Here is a 20262-nt window from a genome sequence, read left to right as displayed (position 1 = left end):
TGTCTGGGGACACAGGGAGTATTTGGATAATTTTGAGAAAGTGTCATAGCCAGTGCTGACTTTACACAACATGCCAAGATGCCTGTTTTGATAGCAAGTCTGCATGTCAACAAAATGGCGTTCGTAGAAAGGGGGTGTGGCCAAAGTCCAATTAAATACTGAATTCAAATGGTAAACGCGAATAAAGATGAGGTTTACCTATAATTTCTAGCATTTTGGACCATACTGTCTTACTGTTACATTGGCTTGGCTATGTGGCCAACTGATTCTCTTTCAAATCTAAGGATTTCTGTGTTCCAGTGTGTTCCTCCTGGATTATGGACCTATCATCAGGCTATCCACAACTTTACTCATCCATTTGATTTATTAACAGTATAAGCTGATTCTAATCCATTTACATATTTGGAACAGGTTTCAAAAATCTACTTTTTTATTGTGTTTAATTGGATGGGGGTAAACCATTTAGCCTCTTTACCAACGAGTAACCAACACAGCCAGAATGTTTCTAATACACTAAAATAAAACAAGGCAAATACATGCAATGACATACATAGCTGAACATAAAAGAAACTTTATTTATGTTTTCTTTTCCAAAGTGCGCTTACAGTATCCCGTGAGGTATACCATTTTGACAATGACACAGCTGTGATCACTGGTCAGTGATTGAAAGCGTTTGTGAACATGATACAGAATATTTCACTGGTGTTACATACATGAGCATACAGTTTTGAAACTTCATGGAAAACAAAAAAAAAACAAAAAAAATACTTGAATGATGCACAAAATGAAGGATGAAGTCCAAACAAATCCTAAAGGAAAGGATTCTGTTGTGGTAAAGTTTTGTATTTTCCCACATTGCAATAAAAGTATTCAACGGATGTATGTAAACACCCCTACTGAGCATTCCCTGATAAAGCTTTTATTTTTTGCAAAACAAACACTCAGCATATTGCTTTCTTCAGATATCACATACACTAGATACTTTGTGCAAAGTTTCCCAATAAAAATTAGGCTTACCCAAAGTGACTGCCCACACCTGGGGAATTACTAACTGAGATATTTAGAATTCATATTGCATTTACACTACTAAAAGGCATAGGACCTTTTGGACATCATCAGTACACCCATGACACTGGGACCCACTGAGGGGTGGAGCACGCACTTTCTATAGCCTCCTCCACACCTTTCACACTTTCATCCACATCATTGTTGACCAAAATCACATCAAAAAAGTGTCTGTATGTGGACAAAATGGCATCTGACTCCTTCTGGATCATCTGCAGGGATTCCGCCTTGGAGACAACATTAAGATAAGTATATTTCAATAATTGCAAAGCTTTAAAATTATAATTATAAAATAAATATAATTTGAACTAAATACCTGGGCAGCAGTCGTGGTGGGAGCGATAAACACCACTAGAGGAGCAAAGTCTGCTGTCCGCACAATCTTCAAGGTCTGTTGAACAATAAAACTATAATGAATAGAGTACAAATAATAATATTGAACAGTGTTGTCAGGAATCAACCTGTGGCTCAATATCAAGCACTGCAATTTTCCCTTGTTCATGGATTTTATAGATGGTCTCAAATTTTGTTCCAAACATATTTCCCTGGAAGCTTCCATATTCAAGGAACTCATTTCCAGTAATGCATTTGGTCATTTCTCTCTCGGTTGGGATGAAGAAGTATTCCTTTCCATTCTCCTCATCCATCCTCTGGGGTCTTGTTGTATCTAAAATGTAAAAAATCCAGGATTTCTAAGACTTTCCCAAATCAGAGAAAAACTAAAACAAAATCTATAGATGCACTCACGTGGGGCAGGATAGGAAAATTTGTCAGGGTATTTGGTCAGTAATGCATTTTTGATATTGCGTCTTCCAACTCCTGGTGCACCTACATAAAGAAAAGAATACAAATATTTGAATCTTGGTGTGATTGATGATTCAGGTTCATATTCGGTTCAGTTCATTTTAGAAAGATTTGATTACTTACCAATCAGCACTAATGTTTTTCTATTGAAAGCTGGAAGTCGCACAACCTCTTCATATGAAATCACATCTAATTGGTCAAAAACTAAAAAAAACAAACAAAAAAACAGGAGATTTGATTGATATTGAATAATGGTGGTTGTTGAATACACTATTTACTAACACTCACCAGAGCTGTGTTTAGCCAGGTACTTGTCTTTGCATTTCTTTTTCTTCCCAAATGGGCTGCAAGTCGGTGTTCCTTCTTTTGCTTTACTTTTGCTTGCTTCCCTCCTGTAGCAAACTCACATTATCATTTCTGAACCTACAGTAACATTTAAATTGCCCTGTACAATATGTTTTTTACCATTCTTGTAGCTCTGGAGAGGGTATGAGGCCAGCAAAGTCTGCAGCACTGCTCTCCACTCTGCCCTGCCACCAGTTTGGGTCCTGCTTGTTGATGATGTGAATGATGTCACCAGTCCTAAACTTTAGCCCCGCCTCTTTACAAGGGATGAGGTCGTCCTTGGAGGGGTCATAGTCGAACTGAGCCCTCATGTAAGTCTGCAGAGAAGTTGTGGAATTATATATTTCTATTTCACTGACAAATGTTTTTGTCACAGACTTAAACTGTAACAAAAACTGGAGAAGTCAACCGGGTAATTTACCTTAGGAGGAGGGTACAGTACCATCGTTGTATTTTTTTTAATTACTTAGTATAATGTTTGGTCTTAATTTTGACAGTGGACACCAAATCCTTGTGTTTCCCCTTAGGTAAATTATCACAATGGTTTGTTTTGGAGGTTACCTCACAACACCCTGGCAATGTTAGTATGCTAACATGAACAAGTTACTGTATTCACTAGGGTGATATGAGAAACCAAAATGTGTTTTTAAAACTACATCATTAGTGCATTCTACCTTTTTTAAAAACCTTAATGGTTAACATACTGTACCCTGCCAGCAGCGACCACAAAGAGTAAAAAAATAGTTTTGAATTTCACAATACACACATGAATTATTCAATCAGTCATTTGAATTATCTTTCAATATGCCCATTAAACAAGAAAGACTTTTGTGTGAAATAAACTGTTAACATGTGTTTGTGGCCAATAGATGACAGAGTTAAACACTCTACAAAGTGTTTCAAACCTACACTTAAGTACTAATTCATAGTCACCTGAATGCTCATTGGCTAACAGAGGATGCACCTAACAAAAATAAATGTTTAAACAATCATTGAGCAAAACCCACTCATGTTAATAATGTCAATTCTCACAAGTACAAAATATCATAAAACACACAAAGGTATTGTACAACTCCAGCAAAAGTAAACAGTCTTAGTCTGAAGTTTTACCTCACAGATTCGAGATCGACTCTGCTGGTTGGAAATGATCTTCAAGGTGACTGCTCCATTTGTTTCTCTCTAAACAGTCGTAATATTGACATTTAGCATCAAATTTCAACATACAAATAAATAAATAAATAAAATAGGGGCATTGTTTAAACAGTTATTCACTCGATATTACCAGGACTTTTTGTAGATAATCTACAGAATGGTTTGCCACACTTTTCCCATTGATTTCAGCTATCTCATCACCTTCATGCAAAGACCCTGAGGAAGGAGATATCATTATACTGTACTGTATTTATTTATTACTATTTAAATAATAATATTAATAACACTACTACTACTACTGCTAATAATAATAATAATAATAATAATATTTTGTGCTGATAAATGCAAAATATAGTAGAAATATTTCACGTTATCCCAGATTTACCTTGTCTGTGGATCATGCCTCCATGTAATATTCTGGCCACTGTACACCTCTGTTTGTCATTCAGTTTCAGTGTGACTCCCTGTAAACACATGCACCACAGTGAAAAGGTATCCCAAAAATACTGCATGTTCTTCATAGTGAATGTACAACATACCAGTGGCTCTGAGGGATTCTTTTCAAACACTACTTCTCTCATTTTAGTCATCTCTTTCCCATTCAGATGTCCAGCACTGCCGTTTGTAAAAACCTCTGCTCCTTTGTTTTCATCCACTTGCATATCAACCTATTTAAATGCAAACAAAAGCATGTTATTACTATATATATTCAGGCCTGATGTGAAAATTACTATACTGACTTATTGTTCAGTTAATAATAGATGGGGCAATTTTACTTTTGGCTCAGTATTTATAGTGTGTACCTTTTTTGTACTAGTGAGGATATTTGAGCTGTTGAAGGTTGAAGTAACTGCTATGGCACAGAACATGTTCATTAACAATAATATACTTTTTGAAAAGAGTTCACAGGTGCTATCCTGCTTTAGGGTTGTAGTATCAGTGGTATGTATATTTAAATATTGTACTTCAATTGTGACAGGCCTATATACATTGAGTAATTCTATTTTCAAAGGTCAATTAGATGATGTAGGTTTCCCATAGCAACTGTTTCTATCCACGCTCTAAGGGCAACATCTATGGTTCAGGTTTGACATATGTTGGAAGTTAATCATTAGTCCAGTCAAGTGACACCTGATTAAGCACATTTATTGTTCTGGTCCACCAGGTTAATGTGGTCATACCACTAGTGCCACAGAGCAATGGAGACAGGATGACTCTGCTGTATATTAAAGACATTGCACCCAAATAAAAAAAAAATCTCTTTTCCTTTAATGATGGCTAAATAATTATATGCACTGTTGGAAATATATTTCTAAACTTGTATGATCTCTAAATGGTACCAAAAATACTATTCTAAAAAGTTACAATGTTAGGAATATCCTTCATCAGTATCAGTATCTGTTTAAGTAATTACTATTGAAATACAATAGTATGCAGGCAACAGGACTGATTATACTAGCTTTAAAATACTACAGCAGACCGGTAAATACTTCAGTTGTAGATACACATTATGCTTATGGCACATTAATTATTCATAAGTTTTGTAACATCTCAACATAATTATAACATGAAACCTATTTACCAATGACTTAAAGTAAGCTAAATGTTCTGTTCAAGAGTGTGTAGCATCTCCTTGCATAACATTTTACTCAACTAGATTTTTTAAATAAATTTAAAATAAAAAAATTGCATTTGGTTTGTGAGAGTCTATTGCGTGTACATCTCATTCAGTAGCAGACAGGAAACTCTTTAAACATAAATGTCAGCTGTGGATGCGTGGGGTGTATCAGAACAAAACAGCTTCAACTGAAAAAGCACAACAAATCCAGGAAAGACTCAATTTCCTTTTACTTCGACTACTGGGAACAAAAACAAACTCCTGTGTCCTCCAAATAAACTACGGAGATGCAAACAGCACGACATGGTTTAAATGCATTGGGCTGAACTTGAAAACTCCATTGCTAACAAATATTGATATTTTAAGGAAACACAATAGAAGTAGATTGGTATGTTACCTTTGTTAGCATAGACTTTCATGAGGGAAAGAGCAAGCCATTTAGACACCATTACAATGGTTACACACTACTAAATTTAAGCAAGCGTCAAGATGTTAGCAATAACAAATAGGCTTAAATCCCCTTAAAGGCTGTTACCAGCCCAGGCTTGCTCATGTAGTGTTCAAAACATCAATGCTAAATTCGTGTCATTACACTTGTGTACTTGTCAAATGTAACTATTTGGAAGACATGACTTAACATGTGACTTGATCTGTAAAAAGAAGATCTTGACTGATTAGTGATCAATTATCATGTAATAACTCAGTACTACAGGTGTGCATTCAAACTCACGTGTATTACAAGTAACAGACTGTATACTATAACCTTATCTTCTGAAAGCAGCAGTTTTCAAGAGGTCAACGTTTTTGCTCAAGGCTATAAACATGCAAACTGCTGATGTCAGGAGAAGAGTTTTCCTCCCCCATGCTTTAGTCATTGCAAACTTTTCAAATGTAGCTGTGACTATATATAACCCTAAAAAGACTTAATAGAGCTACTAAGTGCCAAGTTAAAATGGTGTTCAAGAACCATCATAACATGTTTCCTTTCCCTGTTGGTCATCAGGTTACATAGATCCAAGCAGAGTTTGGGTAAACAAGTTTCCAACCCCCAGCTGACTTGAAACAGTGTTACAACAGAGGGCCACTAGGAGTCAGGACCTTTTTTGAAAAGCCATAGTTGTACAGTGATAAATACGGTTGTTATATAATCATGTATTAACATCCAAAAACGAGTGTCTTCTTCCGCCCATTTCCCGAAATCCCTGCTCAAATGCAGAAGTGATTCTGCCTATTCAGTGTCTGATTTGTAATATGCTGACAAGTGTGGTATTGCAGTCAGCTGATGAGTTGATGACAATCCTACGTACATAGCCTAAGTAGTTATTATCAATACATTCAAATGTAACTATGTCCGGGCTATTAATACCTACTTGATCTCTTCTTAAGAGGTTGTTTTGCAGAAAACATATGTCCTTTACCCGGAAGCACAGCTGTAGGTTCGTCTACACTAAACTATAAAAGAATAAAACACTCTTTACCTTGTCAGACTTTGGTTTGTTTTGAAGCAGTTGCTCCAGGTACAAGTCGGAGAGTGCCGTGCGGACACTGCTGACCGGCTCCAGGATCGCAGTGGGATCGTTTTTATTAGATTTTAACGTCATTTTCTCCCAGTAGATAACGCACCCTGTGAGACCTACGTGCCCCCGCTCAAAGTCCACAGGAGACTGGCCTGTAAATGCTGCTAGAGAGCGAAAAAGAGCTGATAAGGAGTCCCGTGGATGTGATAACGCAGTCTCAGATAAAGGTCCAAGGTTCGTATCATCAGCCGGTGAGATGCACGGGCTGTCTTTGAAGCAGACCCCGCTGACAAAGCAAGTAAACACGGGCCTGCTGCTGCTGCTCAGAAGGGGCGGGTGTATGGGCCGTTCAAGAGCTCACTGTACCATCGGAAATCGGAGCGTGCTAAGCAGAGACGTAACATACATTGCTACGTCCAACACATCAAGAGGGCAAATAGACTAAATCAAATAAATAGTGTTGTACTAGGCAATTGCGTGCAGTGACAGTGTGCCTACTAATAATGTGTCTTTTTGTTTAGGCTAATTTATTCAAGCTAGATAAATACGGACTTCTTTTTTGTATCACGTAAAGGCATCGTTCCGCAGCGCGTGAAGTGACGCAAACATACGCTACAAGTGAGAGATAAACGTGAGATAAATATGACCATAAGGGTACACGCTGTACGAGATATATTCAGTTCAGGGCAAGATGTCTCGCACTATCCACCAGGTTACTCACAATGACAAGAATTCTAGTTGTTTGTTACATGTAATAACAGTGACACATGTAGTTACTGTGCGTTTTAGCCTGTGTATGGCTATATGACCTAGCCTGCATAGGTGGACTAAGCCTAATATAATCTACTCAAACTTTTTATCCATTGACTGTATAAGCTATATTACTTTTTCTTACTTGAAAATGGCGTTTTTCTTGTGCATCTCCAGAGGGAGCCAGTGTGCAGCTTTAGGTTTCGTCTTCACGCTAGACCTCAAGCGTTCCCTCAAATCAGAATCAGAATCCTTTTATTGTCATCGTTTGTGAACACAGTTCACAAAGTAGGAACTTATTTTGGTGATAAAGTGCAACATAAAACATAAAACACATGAATAAATACAAATACAAATTAGGGCATGCACGAAGTAAAAAAAAAAAAAAAAAAAAAAAAGATATGCTTAAAAATCAAATCAAATACTTAAAGGTAGAAAATATATACAACAGCAGCATCAGAACAACAGTGCAAACATGACTTATTAAAGTGGCCGGTGTTATAAAATGTCCAGTTTTGTGCAAATATTATAAAGTGTTCATGAGACAAACTGCAGAGGGGAAGAAACTGTTCTTATGACGAGAGGTCATCAACAAATCAGTTGTTGAAGTTCTCACAAACACTATTTATAGGGTTAATAAATGATTTAGCCTTAGCAGCTACAATACATAAACGCATAGATATAGTCCAACATGAATCAAGTCTATGGGCCTAAACATCGTACTATATTATTATTATTATTATTATTATTATTATTATTATTATTATTATTATTATTATTATTATTATTGTGCTGTTGTTATTATTATTAAGTTATTAAAACATTTCACCTAGTCTTGTGTTTTAAATATGCCTTTTGGTTTTAAAACAACCGCTTTATAGATATGAGTTAGCACGCAGCTGATTAGCCTTGCATTTGAACTCTTAAAATTTGAATTTTTCGAAATATCCATGGGAAAATTAATGAAAAATGCTCTTACAGAACCAGAGCATGAGGTCACTGTTGCTTCATTAAAATAACTCCTGCCAGATTTATTTATTTTCTCACATGAGGGAGTGAACTGCGCATGCGTCCACAGGCGTCTGTCTCCGGACAGTTCTCGTGTTTAATTATTTAACGGCGGCTGTACTATAGCAGTATTTATCCTGAGATGAGTGAAAGGCTCTTTGGAGAGCTCTCTTTGACTCGTATTTTGATTAGAGGTAGCCTGGGTTAAAAGGTTCAAGAAAAGTTTAAGTTACAGTCCAAGTTTTGAATTTTTGATTCGACTGCTTGACGCAATGTACAGCTCACTTCAGAAGAGTCTACGTGCAGCATCAAAACACCTTCAGCTGCTCCAAAATGTCAAAAGCCACGTGCCAAAAGCGTACAATAGTCACGTTGCGGCTGTGAACCTGCTGGACCACTGTTTAGGTGAGTGCACTGCTGGTAACAGGACAGGCTACGTTAATTCATTGTAATGCACCCTGATTGTATTATTTGTGTTACTTTGCATCGCACACTAGAGCTGCATTACAATGGGACCAGTATGCATCTTAACTACGTGTGGCTGCGGGATCACTGTCGCTCAGAGTCCTCGTTCAATGCAAAAACAAACCAGAGGGAACTTGACTCTGCAAGTATTGACCTGGATATTCGCCCTGTTAGTACCAAAGTGGAGGATGGTCGTCTGCTTCTTAAATGTATGTCATTTCTTCTGTAGCCTACATAAAACGAATTAATTTATATTGTTCAATATTAAGCTTTCAGCTATTCAGTCACTACTCTAATTATCCATTACATTGGGTTTAAGCCTAGATTATTTTGGGAAATGCAGTATTATTATTTTCTTAATCTTCTTTTTTTTTCTTCTTTTTGGTTAATATTGTGGAAGGTAATAATTATTGAGTGTTGCAATCATCCGTCAGTCATGCATGAGTGTTCCATTTTCTGAATGCAAATGAAATAACAATTGCAAAACATGCACTTTCACCTGAATTACTGCAATGTAAAAGAGATTATAGGAAGTATTTTTTAGGGCCCGATGATCATGTGACGAGCTATGACCTGAACTGGCTCTCTGAGAACAGCTATGAAGGAAACAGAAAGAGCACTGTGCAGCCCCGTGTACTATGGGACTCCGACACTTACAACAAAGCCAACGTGCCCCCCGCCAAATGGGACAAGATCATGAATTGTGACAGTGAACTCAAGCGCTTCCTTCAGAACTACCTCCTGTTTGGGGTCGCATTTGTACAGGATGTCCCAGCTACAGTGGAGGCCACAGAGGAGGTTACACAGAGGGTCAGTCTCATCAGGTCAGTGAGAAATATTATTATCATGTACAAGCTCAATATTCACATACACAGATGCTCAATTGTAATTTTAATGGACAAGGGGTATGGTTCTTCGTTTTGAGTTTTTTTTTTTTTTTTTGACAAACTTATCTAATTTTTGAAACCCTGAACATTAGCAAAAACTCTCACATGGGGGCATAAAAATGATTAGCCCGGCAAAAACTGGTATAAAATGAGCATCATAAAAATGTCCCATGTCCAACGGCGAAGCAGACCCCTACGAAAGAGGAGACTGGCAAAGTTTGGCATAAACTCACAAAACGTGAAACAGTGATAGAGCTCCATGAGAGAAGCCTAAAAATGAATTGATGCACTGCTCTATGCTGAACAGGAAGCCATATTGGATCAAAAACTCAACACTGCTTTTGACTGCATGTTTATAAAACGTGTCTAGTACTTGTATTTGGTCCAAATTAGCTCCGATTTGACATGTCACATCTAGAGACAAAAGTTATACATTATTTTGGGATACTTTCTACAGTTTCCATGTAGCACGCCAGTGAAAAACACTATCACAGGCATTATCCTAGCCCTAGAGAGCTCAAATTTGAATCACTAATGCATGATCTCGGTCTGAATGTAATGGACTATATGGAGCATATGAAAAGTGTACACTATAGTGGTTCCTACCCTATACATGAAACTTCAACATTATCAGATTTGTACGAAACGTGGGGTTTAAATTCTATGCATGAAAAAAAAAACATCAGGAACATTACTAATATAGGGTATTTGTAACAGTTGGCCAGCCGGGGTGCAAAATAACATTTAAAAAAGTCATCCATTCACATTCTTAGTCCGACCGGGTTGAAATTTGCATCACTTATAAGCTGGCTGGTACTGATTAAAGTCATCATTCAAGGCAAGGCAAGTTTTTTTGCATAGCACAATTTGTACACAAAGTAATTCAAAGTGCTTTACAGAATAAGAAAGACATTAAAATCACAATAGAACAAATCAAAACATAAATAATCACAAATAATCATCATAAAATTAACATTAAATGAGAAAAGTGCATCATAAAAATCTCCAATCTCCAATCACATGCACAGCTAAACAGAACCGTTTTGAGCCTGGATTTATACATTGTCAAAGTAGAGGCCTGTCTCACATCTTCAGGAAGACTGTTCCAGGTTTTAGCTGTGTAAAACCATAAAATTGAAACACTGATTCCCCATGTTTAGTCCTGACTCTGGGCACCAGCAGGAGGCCGGTTCCTGAGGTCCTCAGAGTGCAAGATGGTTCATATGGCACAAATATGTAGGAGATGTATTTTGGTGCTGGTCCATGGAGAGACTTGTACTTAAGCAGAGCTGCTTTAAAGTCTGTTCTCTGAGCCACAGAAGTCAGTTGTCACAGTTCTGCCTGTTTTGGTTATCCCCAGTCCAGTTTCGTGCTCCAGTCCTTTGTTTGCTCCCTCCCTGTTTTCCCCGCACCTGAAGTTCGTTGTTAATCAGGGATGTAGCCTTTATGTTCTCCCTGTGTTCATTTCGAGTTGCTGGATTGTCTGTTCATTTGGTTGTTTGTTCATTTAGAAGACATGCAGGCTCTTTAATTTTCAAATAAACTTTATGTATTCACCAGGACAAGGAGTTTGGCAGTTTTCTTGTGATGCACGTGAGTCCAGTTTTTCACCAGCGTGACACCAGTGCAGAGACCTGAGCACAGGACGCATGTGTGAAGTACTTCCTGGTTCTAGTCAGGACCCAAGCAGCAGTGTGCTGGATGTACTGCAGCTGTCTTAACACTTGTTTGGAGAGGCTAGTGAGCAGGCTGTTGCAGGAGTCTAACCTACTGGAGACAAATGCATGGATAAGTCTCTTGTAAGAATGTTCGTTTCTGGTGTAAGCATCAAAGAGGACCAAGAGACTGAAACATAAAGTCAGACGGGTTTAATGCAGGGGTCTCAAACTCAATTTACCTGGGGGCCGCTGGAGGCAAAGTCTGAGTGAGGCTGGGCCTCATCAGGGGTTTTCCACAAGAAAAGCTTTGTTAAAAAAATTCCAATCTTCTCAAATCACTTTATTTTTTATTTTTTAACACAAAATAAGATGAAAAAAATGTATTAATTAAGAAGAAAATCAATCAATCAGTAATAAATAAATCAAATAATAATGAAAATAATAATTATTATAATAATTAGATTTTCTCTAGTCATATACTACATGTGGTTTCTTCAGTCTTCTATATCTGCTGTATCCAGATTCAAATGTCTGTGTTAACAGTTCTTTAACCTTTAACCTTCTTCTGAACATGAATGGAACATTGAATATGAACTGTTCTTGTGAACATGGCTTCTCTTGCCTACTTGCTGCTGGAGACCTAGCTGCATAAAAAACAATGGCCATGTCCCAATTTGCCAAGGCGCCCTTAAATGCTCCGTTGGAAAGGTACTTACGGCCGCGATGCAGGGGTGGCCGCATTGCAGGAGCGGATGTCATGCAAGGGCGATTGCTATGCAGTGGCACACACATTGCAGAGCCGGTTACGATGCATGGGCAGTTGCGATGTAGGGACGGTCGTGAGTCCATGGCAGGCGCATGAAAAAAACAAGTGCATGGCAGAGAGTGCCACTATTGCCGCTTGCAGCTTCAATTTTAGTTATTTTATTTTTATATTTTTTCAGAATGGAAGTCCTAATTCAAACCAAACTGCATATTGTTGCACCATTGAAGCTCTTCTTTCTTTTTCAACTGTGTAGAGAGACCACCTATGGACGAATGTGGTGCTTTACCTCTGATTTTTCCCGTGGAGACTCTGCATACAGCCAGCTAGCCCTCGACCGCCACACTGACACCTCATATTTTCATGAACCTTGTGGGTAAGATTATAATGAAGTCTTTTATAGAGGACAGATTATCCTTTTTAGTATATTCATTTAGTATTAATTGATTACATACACAGACTGGGATGTTACATTTTGTTCATTGCAAACCACAAAATTTAATAATAGAAACAGGTCCATTGACTTACTATTCATAACTGCAGAACTGAGAGGGCCACTCCCTCACAGTGTAATTTCACTATAACGAAGAAGATATTTATTTAGGTGTTTTTCAATTAAAAAATCAATGTGACTTTTTTTTTAACAACACGCAAGTACAAAAGAAGTGGCAGGGATAGGAGGTCAATGAAAGCAGGAAGTTTATGAGCACACAAGACTCAAATGCAGGTCAACACATAATCAGTCAAACATGTACCTGTATGAATCAATCAAAATTCAATTCTGAGTAAGCTTATGATGGGGGAACACTGTTATAGCATGGCTAAAAGCTCCTTGATTTTACATAATATGTCCATGTTATTAAATGTCATATTAACCTGTGTCATAAAATGTAAGCATATAGTAGTGAAAGTATTTGTGCATTACTTGCTGTAGGATTCAGGTGTTCCATTGTCTCAAACATGAGGGAACAGGAGGAAGAACATTACTGGTGGATGGCTTTAACGCAGCTGAAAAACTTCGAGAGAATTCACCAGACAATTTTAAACTCCTCACACAAATTCCCATCAAGCATGATTATGTTGAAAATACAGGTAACCACAAAAACCATATGAGAGGCATTGGACCACTGCTGGAAGTCTATCCTTGGAACAAAGAGCTTTACATGATCAGGTAAAATGAAGCATGCCCATGTATCCCTACTGTTGTATACAGTCTATATATTGTGTTCACGTGGCATCTCATCAACAGCCTAGAATTGAGCTGGAGTAAAGTCAGAATTCTGTGGGTGGCAGATTTGTTGAACTGGTTCATGGATGATATCTCATTGTTAATGTATGTGGACCTATTCACATGAAACAAAAACTGGAACTTGATTACAGACTCTAAAAAATTCCTTTTTATTACAAGGACAGTGACATTATTAAACCAAAATGTCACAAAAGAATGAACAATTTCTGAATTTCATCAATAATACAACCCTAATTCCAATGAAGCTAGGATGAAGTGTAGAACTTAAAAAAATACAGAATACAATGATTTGGAAATCCTTTTCAACCTATACATGTTATTTAATATTCAAACTGATAAACTTTATTGTTTTCATGCAAATATTCACTCATTTTCAATTTGATGTCTGCAACACATTCCAGTAAAGCTGGGACAGGGGCAACAAAAGAATAGGAAAGTTGAAGAAAGTTTAAAATACACCTGTTTCGAACATTCCACGGGTTAATTGGAATGTCATGATTGGGTATAAAAGGAGCATCGCTGAAGGGCTCAGTCATTCACAAGCAAGGATGGAGCAAGGTTCATCACTTTGTCAACAACTGCGTGAGCAAATAGTCCAGCAGTCTAAGAACAACGTACAGTTGCAAGGAATTTAGGGATTTCATCATCTACAGTCCCTAATATCATTAAAAGATTCAGAGGCAAGGCTGAAAACCAACATTGAATGCCCGTGACCTTCGATCCCTCAGGCGTTACTGTATTAAAAACAGACATGAATGTGTAAATGATATTACCACATGGGCTCTGGAACATTTCAGGAAACCATTCTCAGTTAACACAGTTTATCGCTACATCTCCAAGAGCAAGTTAAAACTGTACCATGCAAAGTGAAAGCCATATACAACATATACAACACCCAGAAACGCCTCCAGCTTTTCTGGGCCCGAGCTCACCTGAGATGGACTGACGCAAAGTGGAAAAGTGTGCTGTGGTCTGACAAGTCCACATTTCAGATTATTTTTGGAAATCATGGATGTCGTGTCTTGCGGGCCAAAGAGGAGAAGGACCATCCAGATTGTTATCAGTGCAAAGTTCAAAAGCCACATCTGTGACAGTGTAGGGGTGTGTTAGTGGCCATGGCATGGGTAACTTGCACATCTGTGAAGGCTCCATTAATGCTGAACGGTACATACAGGTTTTGGAGCAACATATGGTGCCGTCTAACCAAGTTTCAGGGACGTCCCTGCTTATTTCAGCAAGACAATGCCAAGCCACATACTGCACGTGTTACAACAGCGTGGCTTTGTAGTAAAAGAGTGCGGGTACTAGACTGGCCTGCCTGTAGTCCAGACCTGTCTCCCACAGGATTCCTCCTGCAAAGCTTCAACAATTAGTGTCCACAGTTTCCAAACGCTTATTGATTGTTATTAAAAGGAAAGATGATGTAACACAGTGATAAACATGCCCCTGTCCCAGCTTTATTGGAACATGTTGTAGACATCAAATTGAAAATGAGTGAATATTTGCATAAAAACAATACATTTTATCAGTTTGAACATTAAATAACCTGTCTTTGTAGTTTATTCAGTTCAATATAGGTTGAAAGGATTTGCAAATCATTTTATTCTGTATTTTTTGTTTTGTTTTACAGTGTCCCAACTTCATTGGAATTGGTTGTCAATTTATCAACTTATTAATGATTAACAATTTTAAACAAAATATTATATTTTTAGGTAGGAAAACAGTCCATAAAATGTTGCATATAACAGGAAACTGAAACCCATGAATTGTGTTTTTTTCTGTCAGATACAACAACTATGACAGATCAGTGATAAACACCATCCCTCACAATGTGATCCAGAGCTGGTACATCGCACACCGAGAGCTGACCACCGAACTGAGGCGACCCCAAAACGAGCTATGGATCAAACTCAACCCAGGAACTGTAAGGCGTGTTTATGTATTTTAACATCTTTGTACAGTAATATCTATGTGAAGACAATCCATTCAAATGTATTTACACATGTGCAAAACAGGTTGTGTGTGACTTATTGTAGTCACAAGCATAATATTGTGGTTTGTAAAACCCCTCACCACACACTTTTCACACATTCACACATTTCTCAGACAGACATTAACATTTTGTCACATTTCTCTCTTGTTTAAACACTCTCAAAGTTCAAACCTTCGTAGGCGCCTTTGTCGGTGCAGAACGTTGCATTGACATTGTGGGTTTTGTCGGGGGAGGAAACGTGCAAACATACAGCACTTCAGAGTCACACTGCCAAGATGCACGCATTCTGTACTGTACAGGAGACATGGCACGGAGAAGATTGATTGACAATGGTCTACAGTTCCTTAGCCAATCAGGAAGCAGAACACAATGCACGTTCATACACTATAAAAAAGCATGCAAAATTGCACCAAAAAAATCTGAGAAACCACAGGAGAGGCCACGAAAGGTGAACTGCGTCATAGTGAGAGACAAGCTGTACTTGTGAACTGCTCAATACACACATACAAAAATAATTTTACAGATGCACAAAACACACACACAACACTGATTTCACACTTACAGAGTGGTAAGTGATTGGTAGTTATGCATGCACAAACCTCCAGATATCCACAAGGACTTTTGACACGATCCACATGGAGATCTGATACACACGTAGATGATACATTCAGGCATTGACTAAAGCTGGGAGATTGAGCTTTCCAACTGGGACAGCCGCTATTGCTGTGAAACTCGTTGACTGACAGCCGGAGCCAGGGTCGCAGGTAGGTGAGGATCTGTGCAGCGTGAGATTATGGATGTGTCTGTAAGGTACAGAGTCTGTCTGAAGCTGCACTACCTCACTGGATACTGCTTTGTGGCTGAGTCGCTCTGGAGAGCAGGGCTATGGTGATGAACTGAAGTGGCTGCTCTACGCTGCTGCCTTGTGACGGACAGCCGGACTTTTATCAGCATGTGTGGCCACTTTGCACCCCACGTGAACGTCCATATGGCATTTGAATGGATATTTATTACAACATTCATGAGTTTATGAGAAGGTTTTGGAACTGTGCATCATGGCGCTGTCCTGACTTCCTCCTGCTTCAGACTTAGTTATATGTGGGGAACATCTCGTTTAGTCTGGGTTTGGTCCTAGTTTAGAGAATATTCCGTCCTGGGATAAAGCTCCATTATTGAGTTGTTCCGTTTCCTCTGATCATATGGCACACAGGGCAATGACAATCCTTATGTACCCGATCCACGGAATGCACTGCACACCCCATCCGCTGCGGATATTCAGCGTCAGAATATTCCTCATGTTTGTCTTTAAATATTCAATAGGAACCACTCCAAAACTTCCTTGAAACTTGTGAATGTTATAATAAAATAAATAGTAACAGTGATTAGACTAATGCTTTGCCTCTGACTGTTCTCAAAAAGAAAACCACTGATAGCATATCCACAATCTCATACTGCCCAGATTCCCTCACCTGCCTGTGGCTTTGCCTCTGTGCTGCACTCGGTTCCCGAGTCCCAAAGGTGATGATCATCAGCCTCTATTGGCACTTGCCACGGAGCTTTGAGGGCTGTTCCAAGAGGCAACATGGGCAAAAAACAAATAATTTTACCTCTCAGTGTATCTCAATTATAAGCCAAAATTAATCATTAACTGATTCTAGTGTAAAACAAAGGCACTCTGGATTTATCAAACTCGACGTGAGTCCAGGTACCTAACACCATTCCTCGGCAACAGTAGCTCAGTTGGTAGAGCGTTTGTCCACTGATTCGAAGGTTGGCGTTTTAAATCCCGCTCTCGACATAAACATCATTGGTAGAGCAGTCAGATCCACTCACCCACAGGTTGACAGTGTGATTCCAGTTCCCACAGATGAATGCTGTCCTTGGGCAAGATACTTAACCCACCACACCGCCAGTTTTTGCATACACTGGCGTATGAATGTGTGTGTGATTGAGTGAGTTGTTCCTTGTTCCTTGTAAAGTGCTTTGAGTGCCTTGAAGGTGGAAAAGTGTGATCATTTACTATTTACTACTCCCCACTCCAACTCGTCTGAACCCGACCTGAACAGGCTGTGGGCTTGAATCTAGTCTGACTAGCATTTCTCATACTATGCTTTAAAATATGGGTGTAGCTATTACAGGCAAATGAGTGACTGGGTGTTCATCCAAGCATTAGTTGACTGTTATACAGCCTGTCTTAGCTGTAAGCTGGAAACAGTTGGATAAGACACAATAAGTGTTTCTCAATTCTCAGGATTCTTCCTCCACAGACCACTCTGTAGTGGGCTCCTTCAAAGCAGAGCTAAGTGTCCTGCTCAAACTGCCTGGAGCACATATAGAACAGGCTCCAGAGGGCGTGACTGCGCAGTGTCACGTGACCACCTCAAATGTGATAGCACTTGGTTTGAATAGAAGTCAATGCTTCTACAAATGAAAAGTATTCAGAAGCATCTTTATGTGTAACAGTCATTCAAACACTAATGAAGAATAATGAAGGCCAAGTGAATCATCTGATCTATCAGCAAATGATCAAGTTATTTAGACTAGTCATTAAGGGCTGATTCACACATGAAAGTCCGCACCAAGAACAAAGTGTTCTGTTATTTTAGCTGGTCTCTTGCTTTCACAATACCTCCATCAAATTCAAAATATTAAACTTCGCACTTTAAGTTGCAGTGCATTGTGTGCAATTTGCAGCGCTCTGAGGTGGGATTGGGCCAGTTGGAACACTACTTGGCGGAGCTCTGATGCCGTGGATCTGTGGCAATTGGGAAATACCCAATAAACTGAAAATAATAATAATAAAGGTTCATGGTAGTTGCAGTATGAAAAAGAAAAAAAAATCTTTGTTTTCTGTATAACATTATTCATACTGTTGATATTTTATAATACTGGTACATAGTTTTATAGCAATGGTGGTTCTGCCAGTTGGAAAGCTCAGTCCTCCAGCTTTAGGTAGACCCTACTGATTTGTAATGTGAAACCAGTGTTGTGTGTTTGTGTGTAAAGCGGTTTTGTGCATCTGTGAAATGATTTTTCTGTGTACATTTTGAGCAGTTCACATTTATTTCATGTTGATAATTTACTGACTCTCTTGAGTCTTGATTACATTTAGTCGCACACCCATCAGGAATGTATGCAGAGCATACAACTACCTAAAGTCACAGACAAAAAAAAAATATGTAAACCACAAATTATGTCACAGACAAATCAAAATTTTACACTAATACACTTGTGACTACATTAAGTCATGCACAAACTGTGTGTGTGTGCGTGACTTAATGTGACCATGATTGCATACGTACATACGTGTAAAAACATTTGAATTGATTCTCTTCCTATAAATATCCGTGTAATTCACACCTGTACTTTTACCCTTAGGTTGTATTTATTGACAACTGGCGTGTGATGCATGGGAGGGAGTCTTTCACTGGTTTGAGGCAGTTGTGTGGGTGTTACCTGACCAGAGATGACGTGCTCAGCACAGCGCGAGGACTTGGACTGCAGGCCTAAACCTCAAACACAACAGGATTTTTTAGGAAATTAATTCATTGATTCATCCATGGACATTCTGAAACTTCTGAAAAAAGCTGCTATTCATTCAATGTTTTTGTAATTAAATAAAATCAAACTGGCTTTTACTATTTAAACAATATGGATTTAATCTTGGGTTTGTATTTTTTTAATGTATTTGTTTTATGTTTATATGTTTTATGTATTTTTATGTACATTTAATTGGCTAAACCAAATCAACAGTAATTTACAGTACTGCAATTGTGTCCTAGTCTAAACTTACAAGCAAAACAAAAGTAGAGCCCAAGTTTGTCAAGCTCCTCTCCTAAGCGTTACCATGGACCTCTTGTCCATCCCTAAATATGACTATACTCATGTAAAATAGCTGATCTCAAAAACCTGCACAAATTGGTTGGTAGAATATTTAATGTGGGGGAAAGATCCATATGAATTAACAAACAGTTGAAGGATTTAATAAATACATAGTCAATTCACATGCAGAGAATAAAATAGCTCAATTCTGTAAATAACTGCAGCTCATTTCTAAATTTGTCTTATGACATGGTTGTTCTTCACTACCTACCTTTACTTAATTAGAAGATGAAGAGATCCTGACTGATCTGCATTCCACTGCACAATTTATGCTCAAGGAAATTTCACTTCTACCTTTTCTACAATTCATAACTATTGTAAGTAAGCGTGGGCTTTTGTTTATCTTGTGGTCGCTATAGGTGGAAATTTTAATTTATTGATAAATTTAAATATAAGGTGGAAATTTGGTAATCTTCTCAGATAAAGTATAACACCTGAGCTCACATTTATGTCATCCTGTATAAAATCAACTTTAATTGGATTTATTGATTATAATAATTGCAACAATTAAATTAACTAAGTAATTATTTCATGCTCTGGGGAGACCTGTAAAAGTTCATTATCTCATGGGTGTAAAACAAATGTCACAAAAATGTATGTAGCTTTGTAATTCTGCCATAAATACTCGGGGGAAGTCAGGGGAGAATTGATTTAAGGGGGAGACGCAGAGAGACTGGCTGGGGACAGCCGAAGGCCAGGGTTTACTGTAACAAAGAATAAACCTTTTTTCTATTTCAAAACTCACCAGGCTTTGCAAATGGATTATTATTCATCAAGAGATAAAGTATTTTTCCACAAATGAAGAATATTAATTTTTCAACAACAATAATGGTGTTTTTTTGTTTGTTTTTTTTCCCCCTGATGCGTGGAGCTTTAAAAGAAGAATATGGATGGAAATTGGCTTATGTCCTGGATCATCACTGTTGGATTCAAACAAGTTTTACCCGGTGAACTTTTGCTCAAAGTAAAATTTTTAATTGAGAAATTAGAAAATATTGAGATTTACAAGGAATTTTTAAAAAATGTGGAAAGATGATACTGAAGTAAAAATCTGAAAAATTATGCACAAGCAACCTCTCCTCTTTGAAGACGCAGCTGAAATGTGG

General features: G+C 38.1%; 2 protein-coding genes across 2 annotated transcripts; one reads left to right on the top strand and one right to left on the bottom strand.

Moving 5' to 3' along the window:
* Positions 1–553: 553 nt before the first annotated feature.
* Positions 554–6822, bottom strand: mpp1 (MAGUK p55 scaffold protein 1). Its single transcript, XM_033978386.2, has 12 exons — positions 6463–6822; positions 3906–4034; positions 3752–3830; positions 3497–3582; positions 3325–3393; positions 2335–2531; positions 2158–2261; positions 1993–2073; positions 1813–1893; positions 1527–1732; positions 1382–1456; positions 554–1292 (listed from the first exon to the last, which is right to left on the bottom strand). The coding sequence occupies exons 1-12, from the start codon at positions 6583–6585 to the stop codon at positions 1116–1118; spliced, it is 1407 nt and encodes a 468-aa protein (XP_033834277.1). The 5' UTR covers positions 6586–6822; the 3' UTR covers positions 554–1115.
* A 1531-nt stretch (positions 6823–8353) lies between these two features.
* Positions 8354–18872, top strand: tmlhe (trimethyllysine hydroxylase, epsilon). Its single transcript, XM_033978418.2, has 7 exons — positions 8354–8664; positions 8757–8933; positions 9269–9548; positions 12289–12408; positions 12967–13203; positions 15067–15205; positions 18653–18872. Exons 1-7 carry the CDS (start codon positions 8532–8534, stop codon positions 18782–18784), a joined length of 1218 nt encoding a protein of 405 aa, XP_033834309.1. The 5' UTR covers positions 8354–8531; the 3' UTR covers positions 18785–18872.
* The last annotated feature ends 1390 nt before the right edge of the window (positions 18873–20262 follow it).

This window comes from Periophthalmus magnuspinnatus, chromosome 14, assembly GCF_009829125.3.
Source record: "Periophthalmus magnuspinnatus isolate fPerMag1 chromosome 14, fPerMag1.2.pri, whole genome shotgun sequence".
In the NCBI taxonomy this organism is placed as follows: domain Eukaryota; kingdom Metazoa; phylum Chordata; class Actinopteri; order Gobiiformes; family Gobiidae; genus Periophthalmus; species Periophthalmus magnuspinnatus.
Note: the sequence above shows the minus strand (reverse complement) of the source record. Positions and strands in the feature narration are given on the sequence as shown.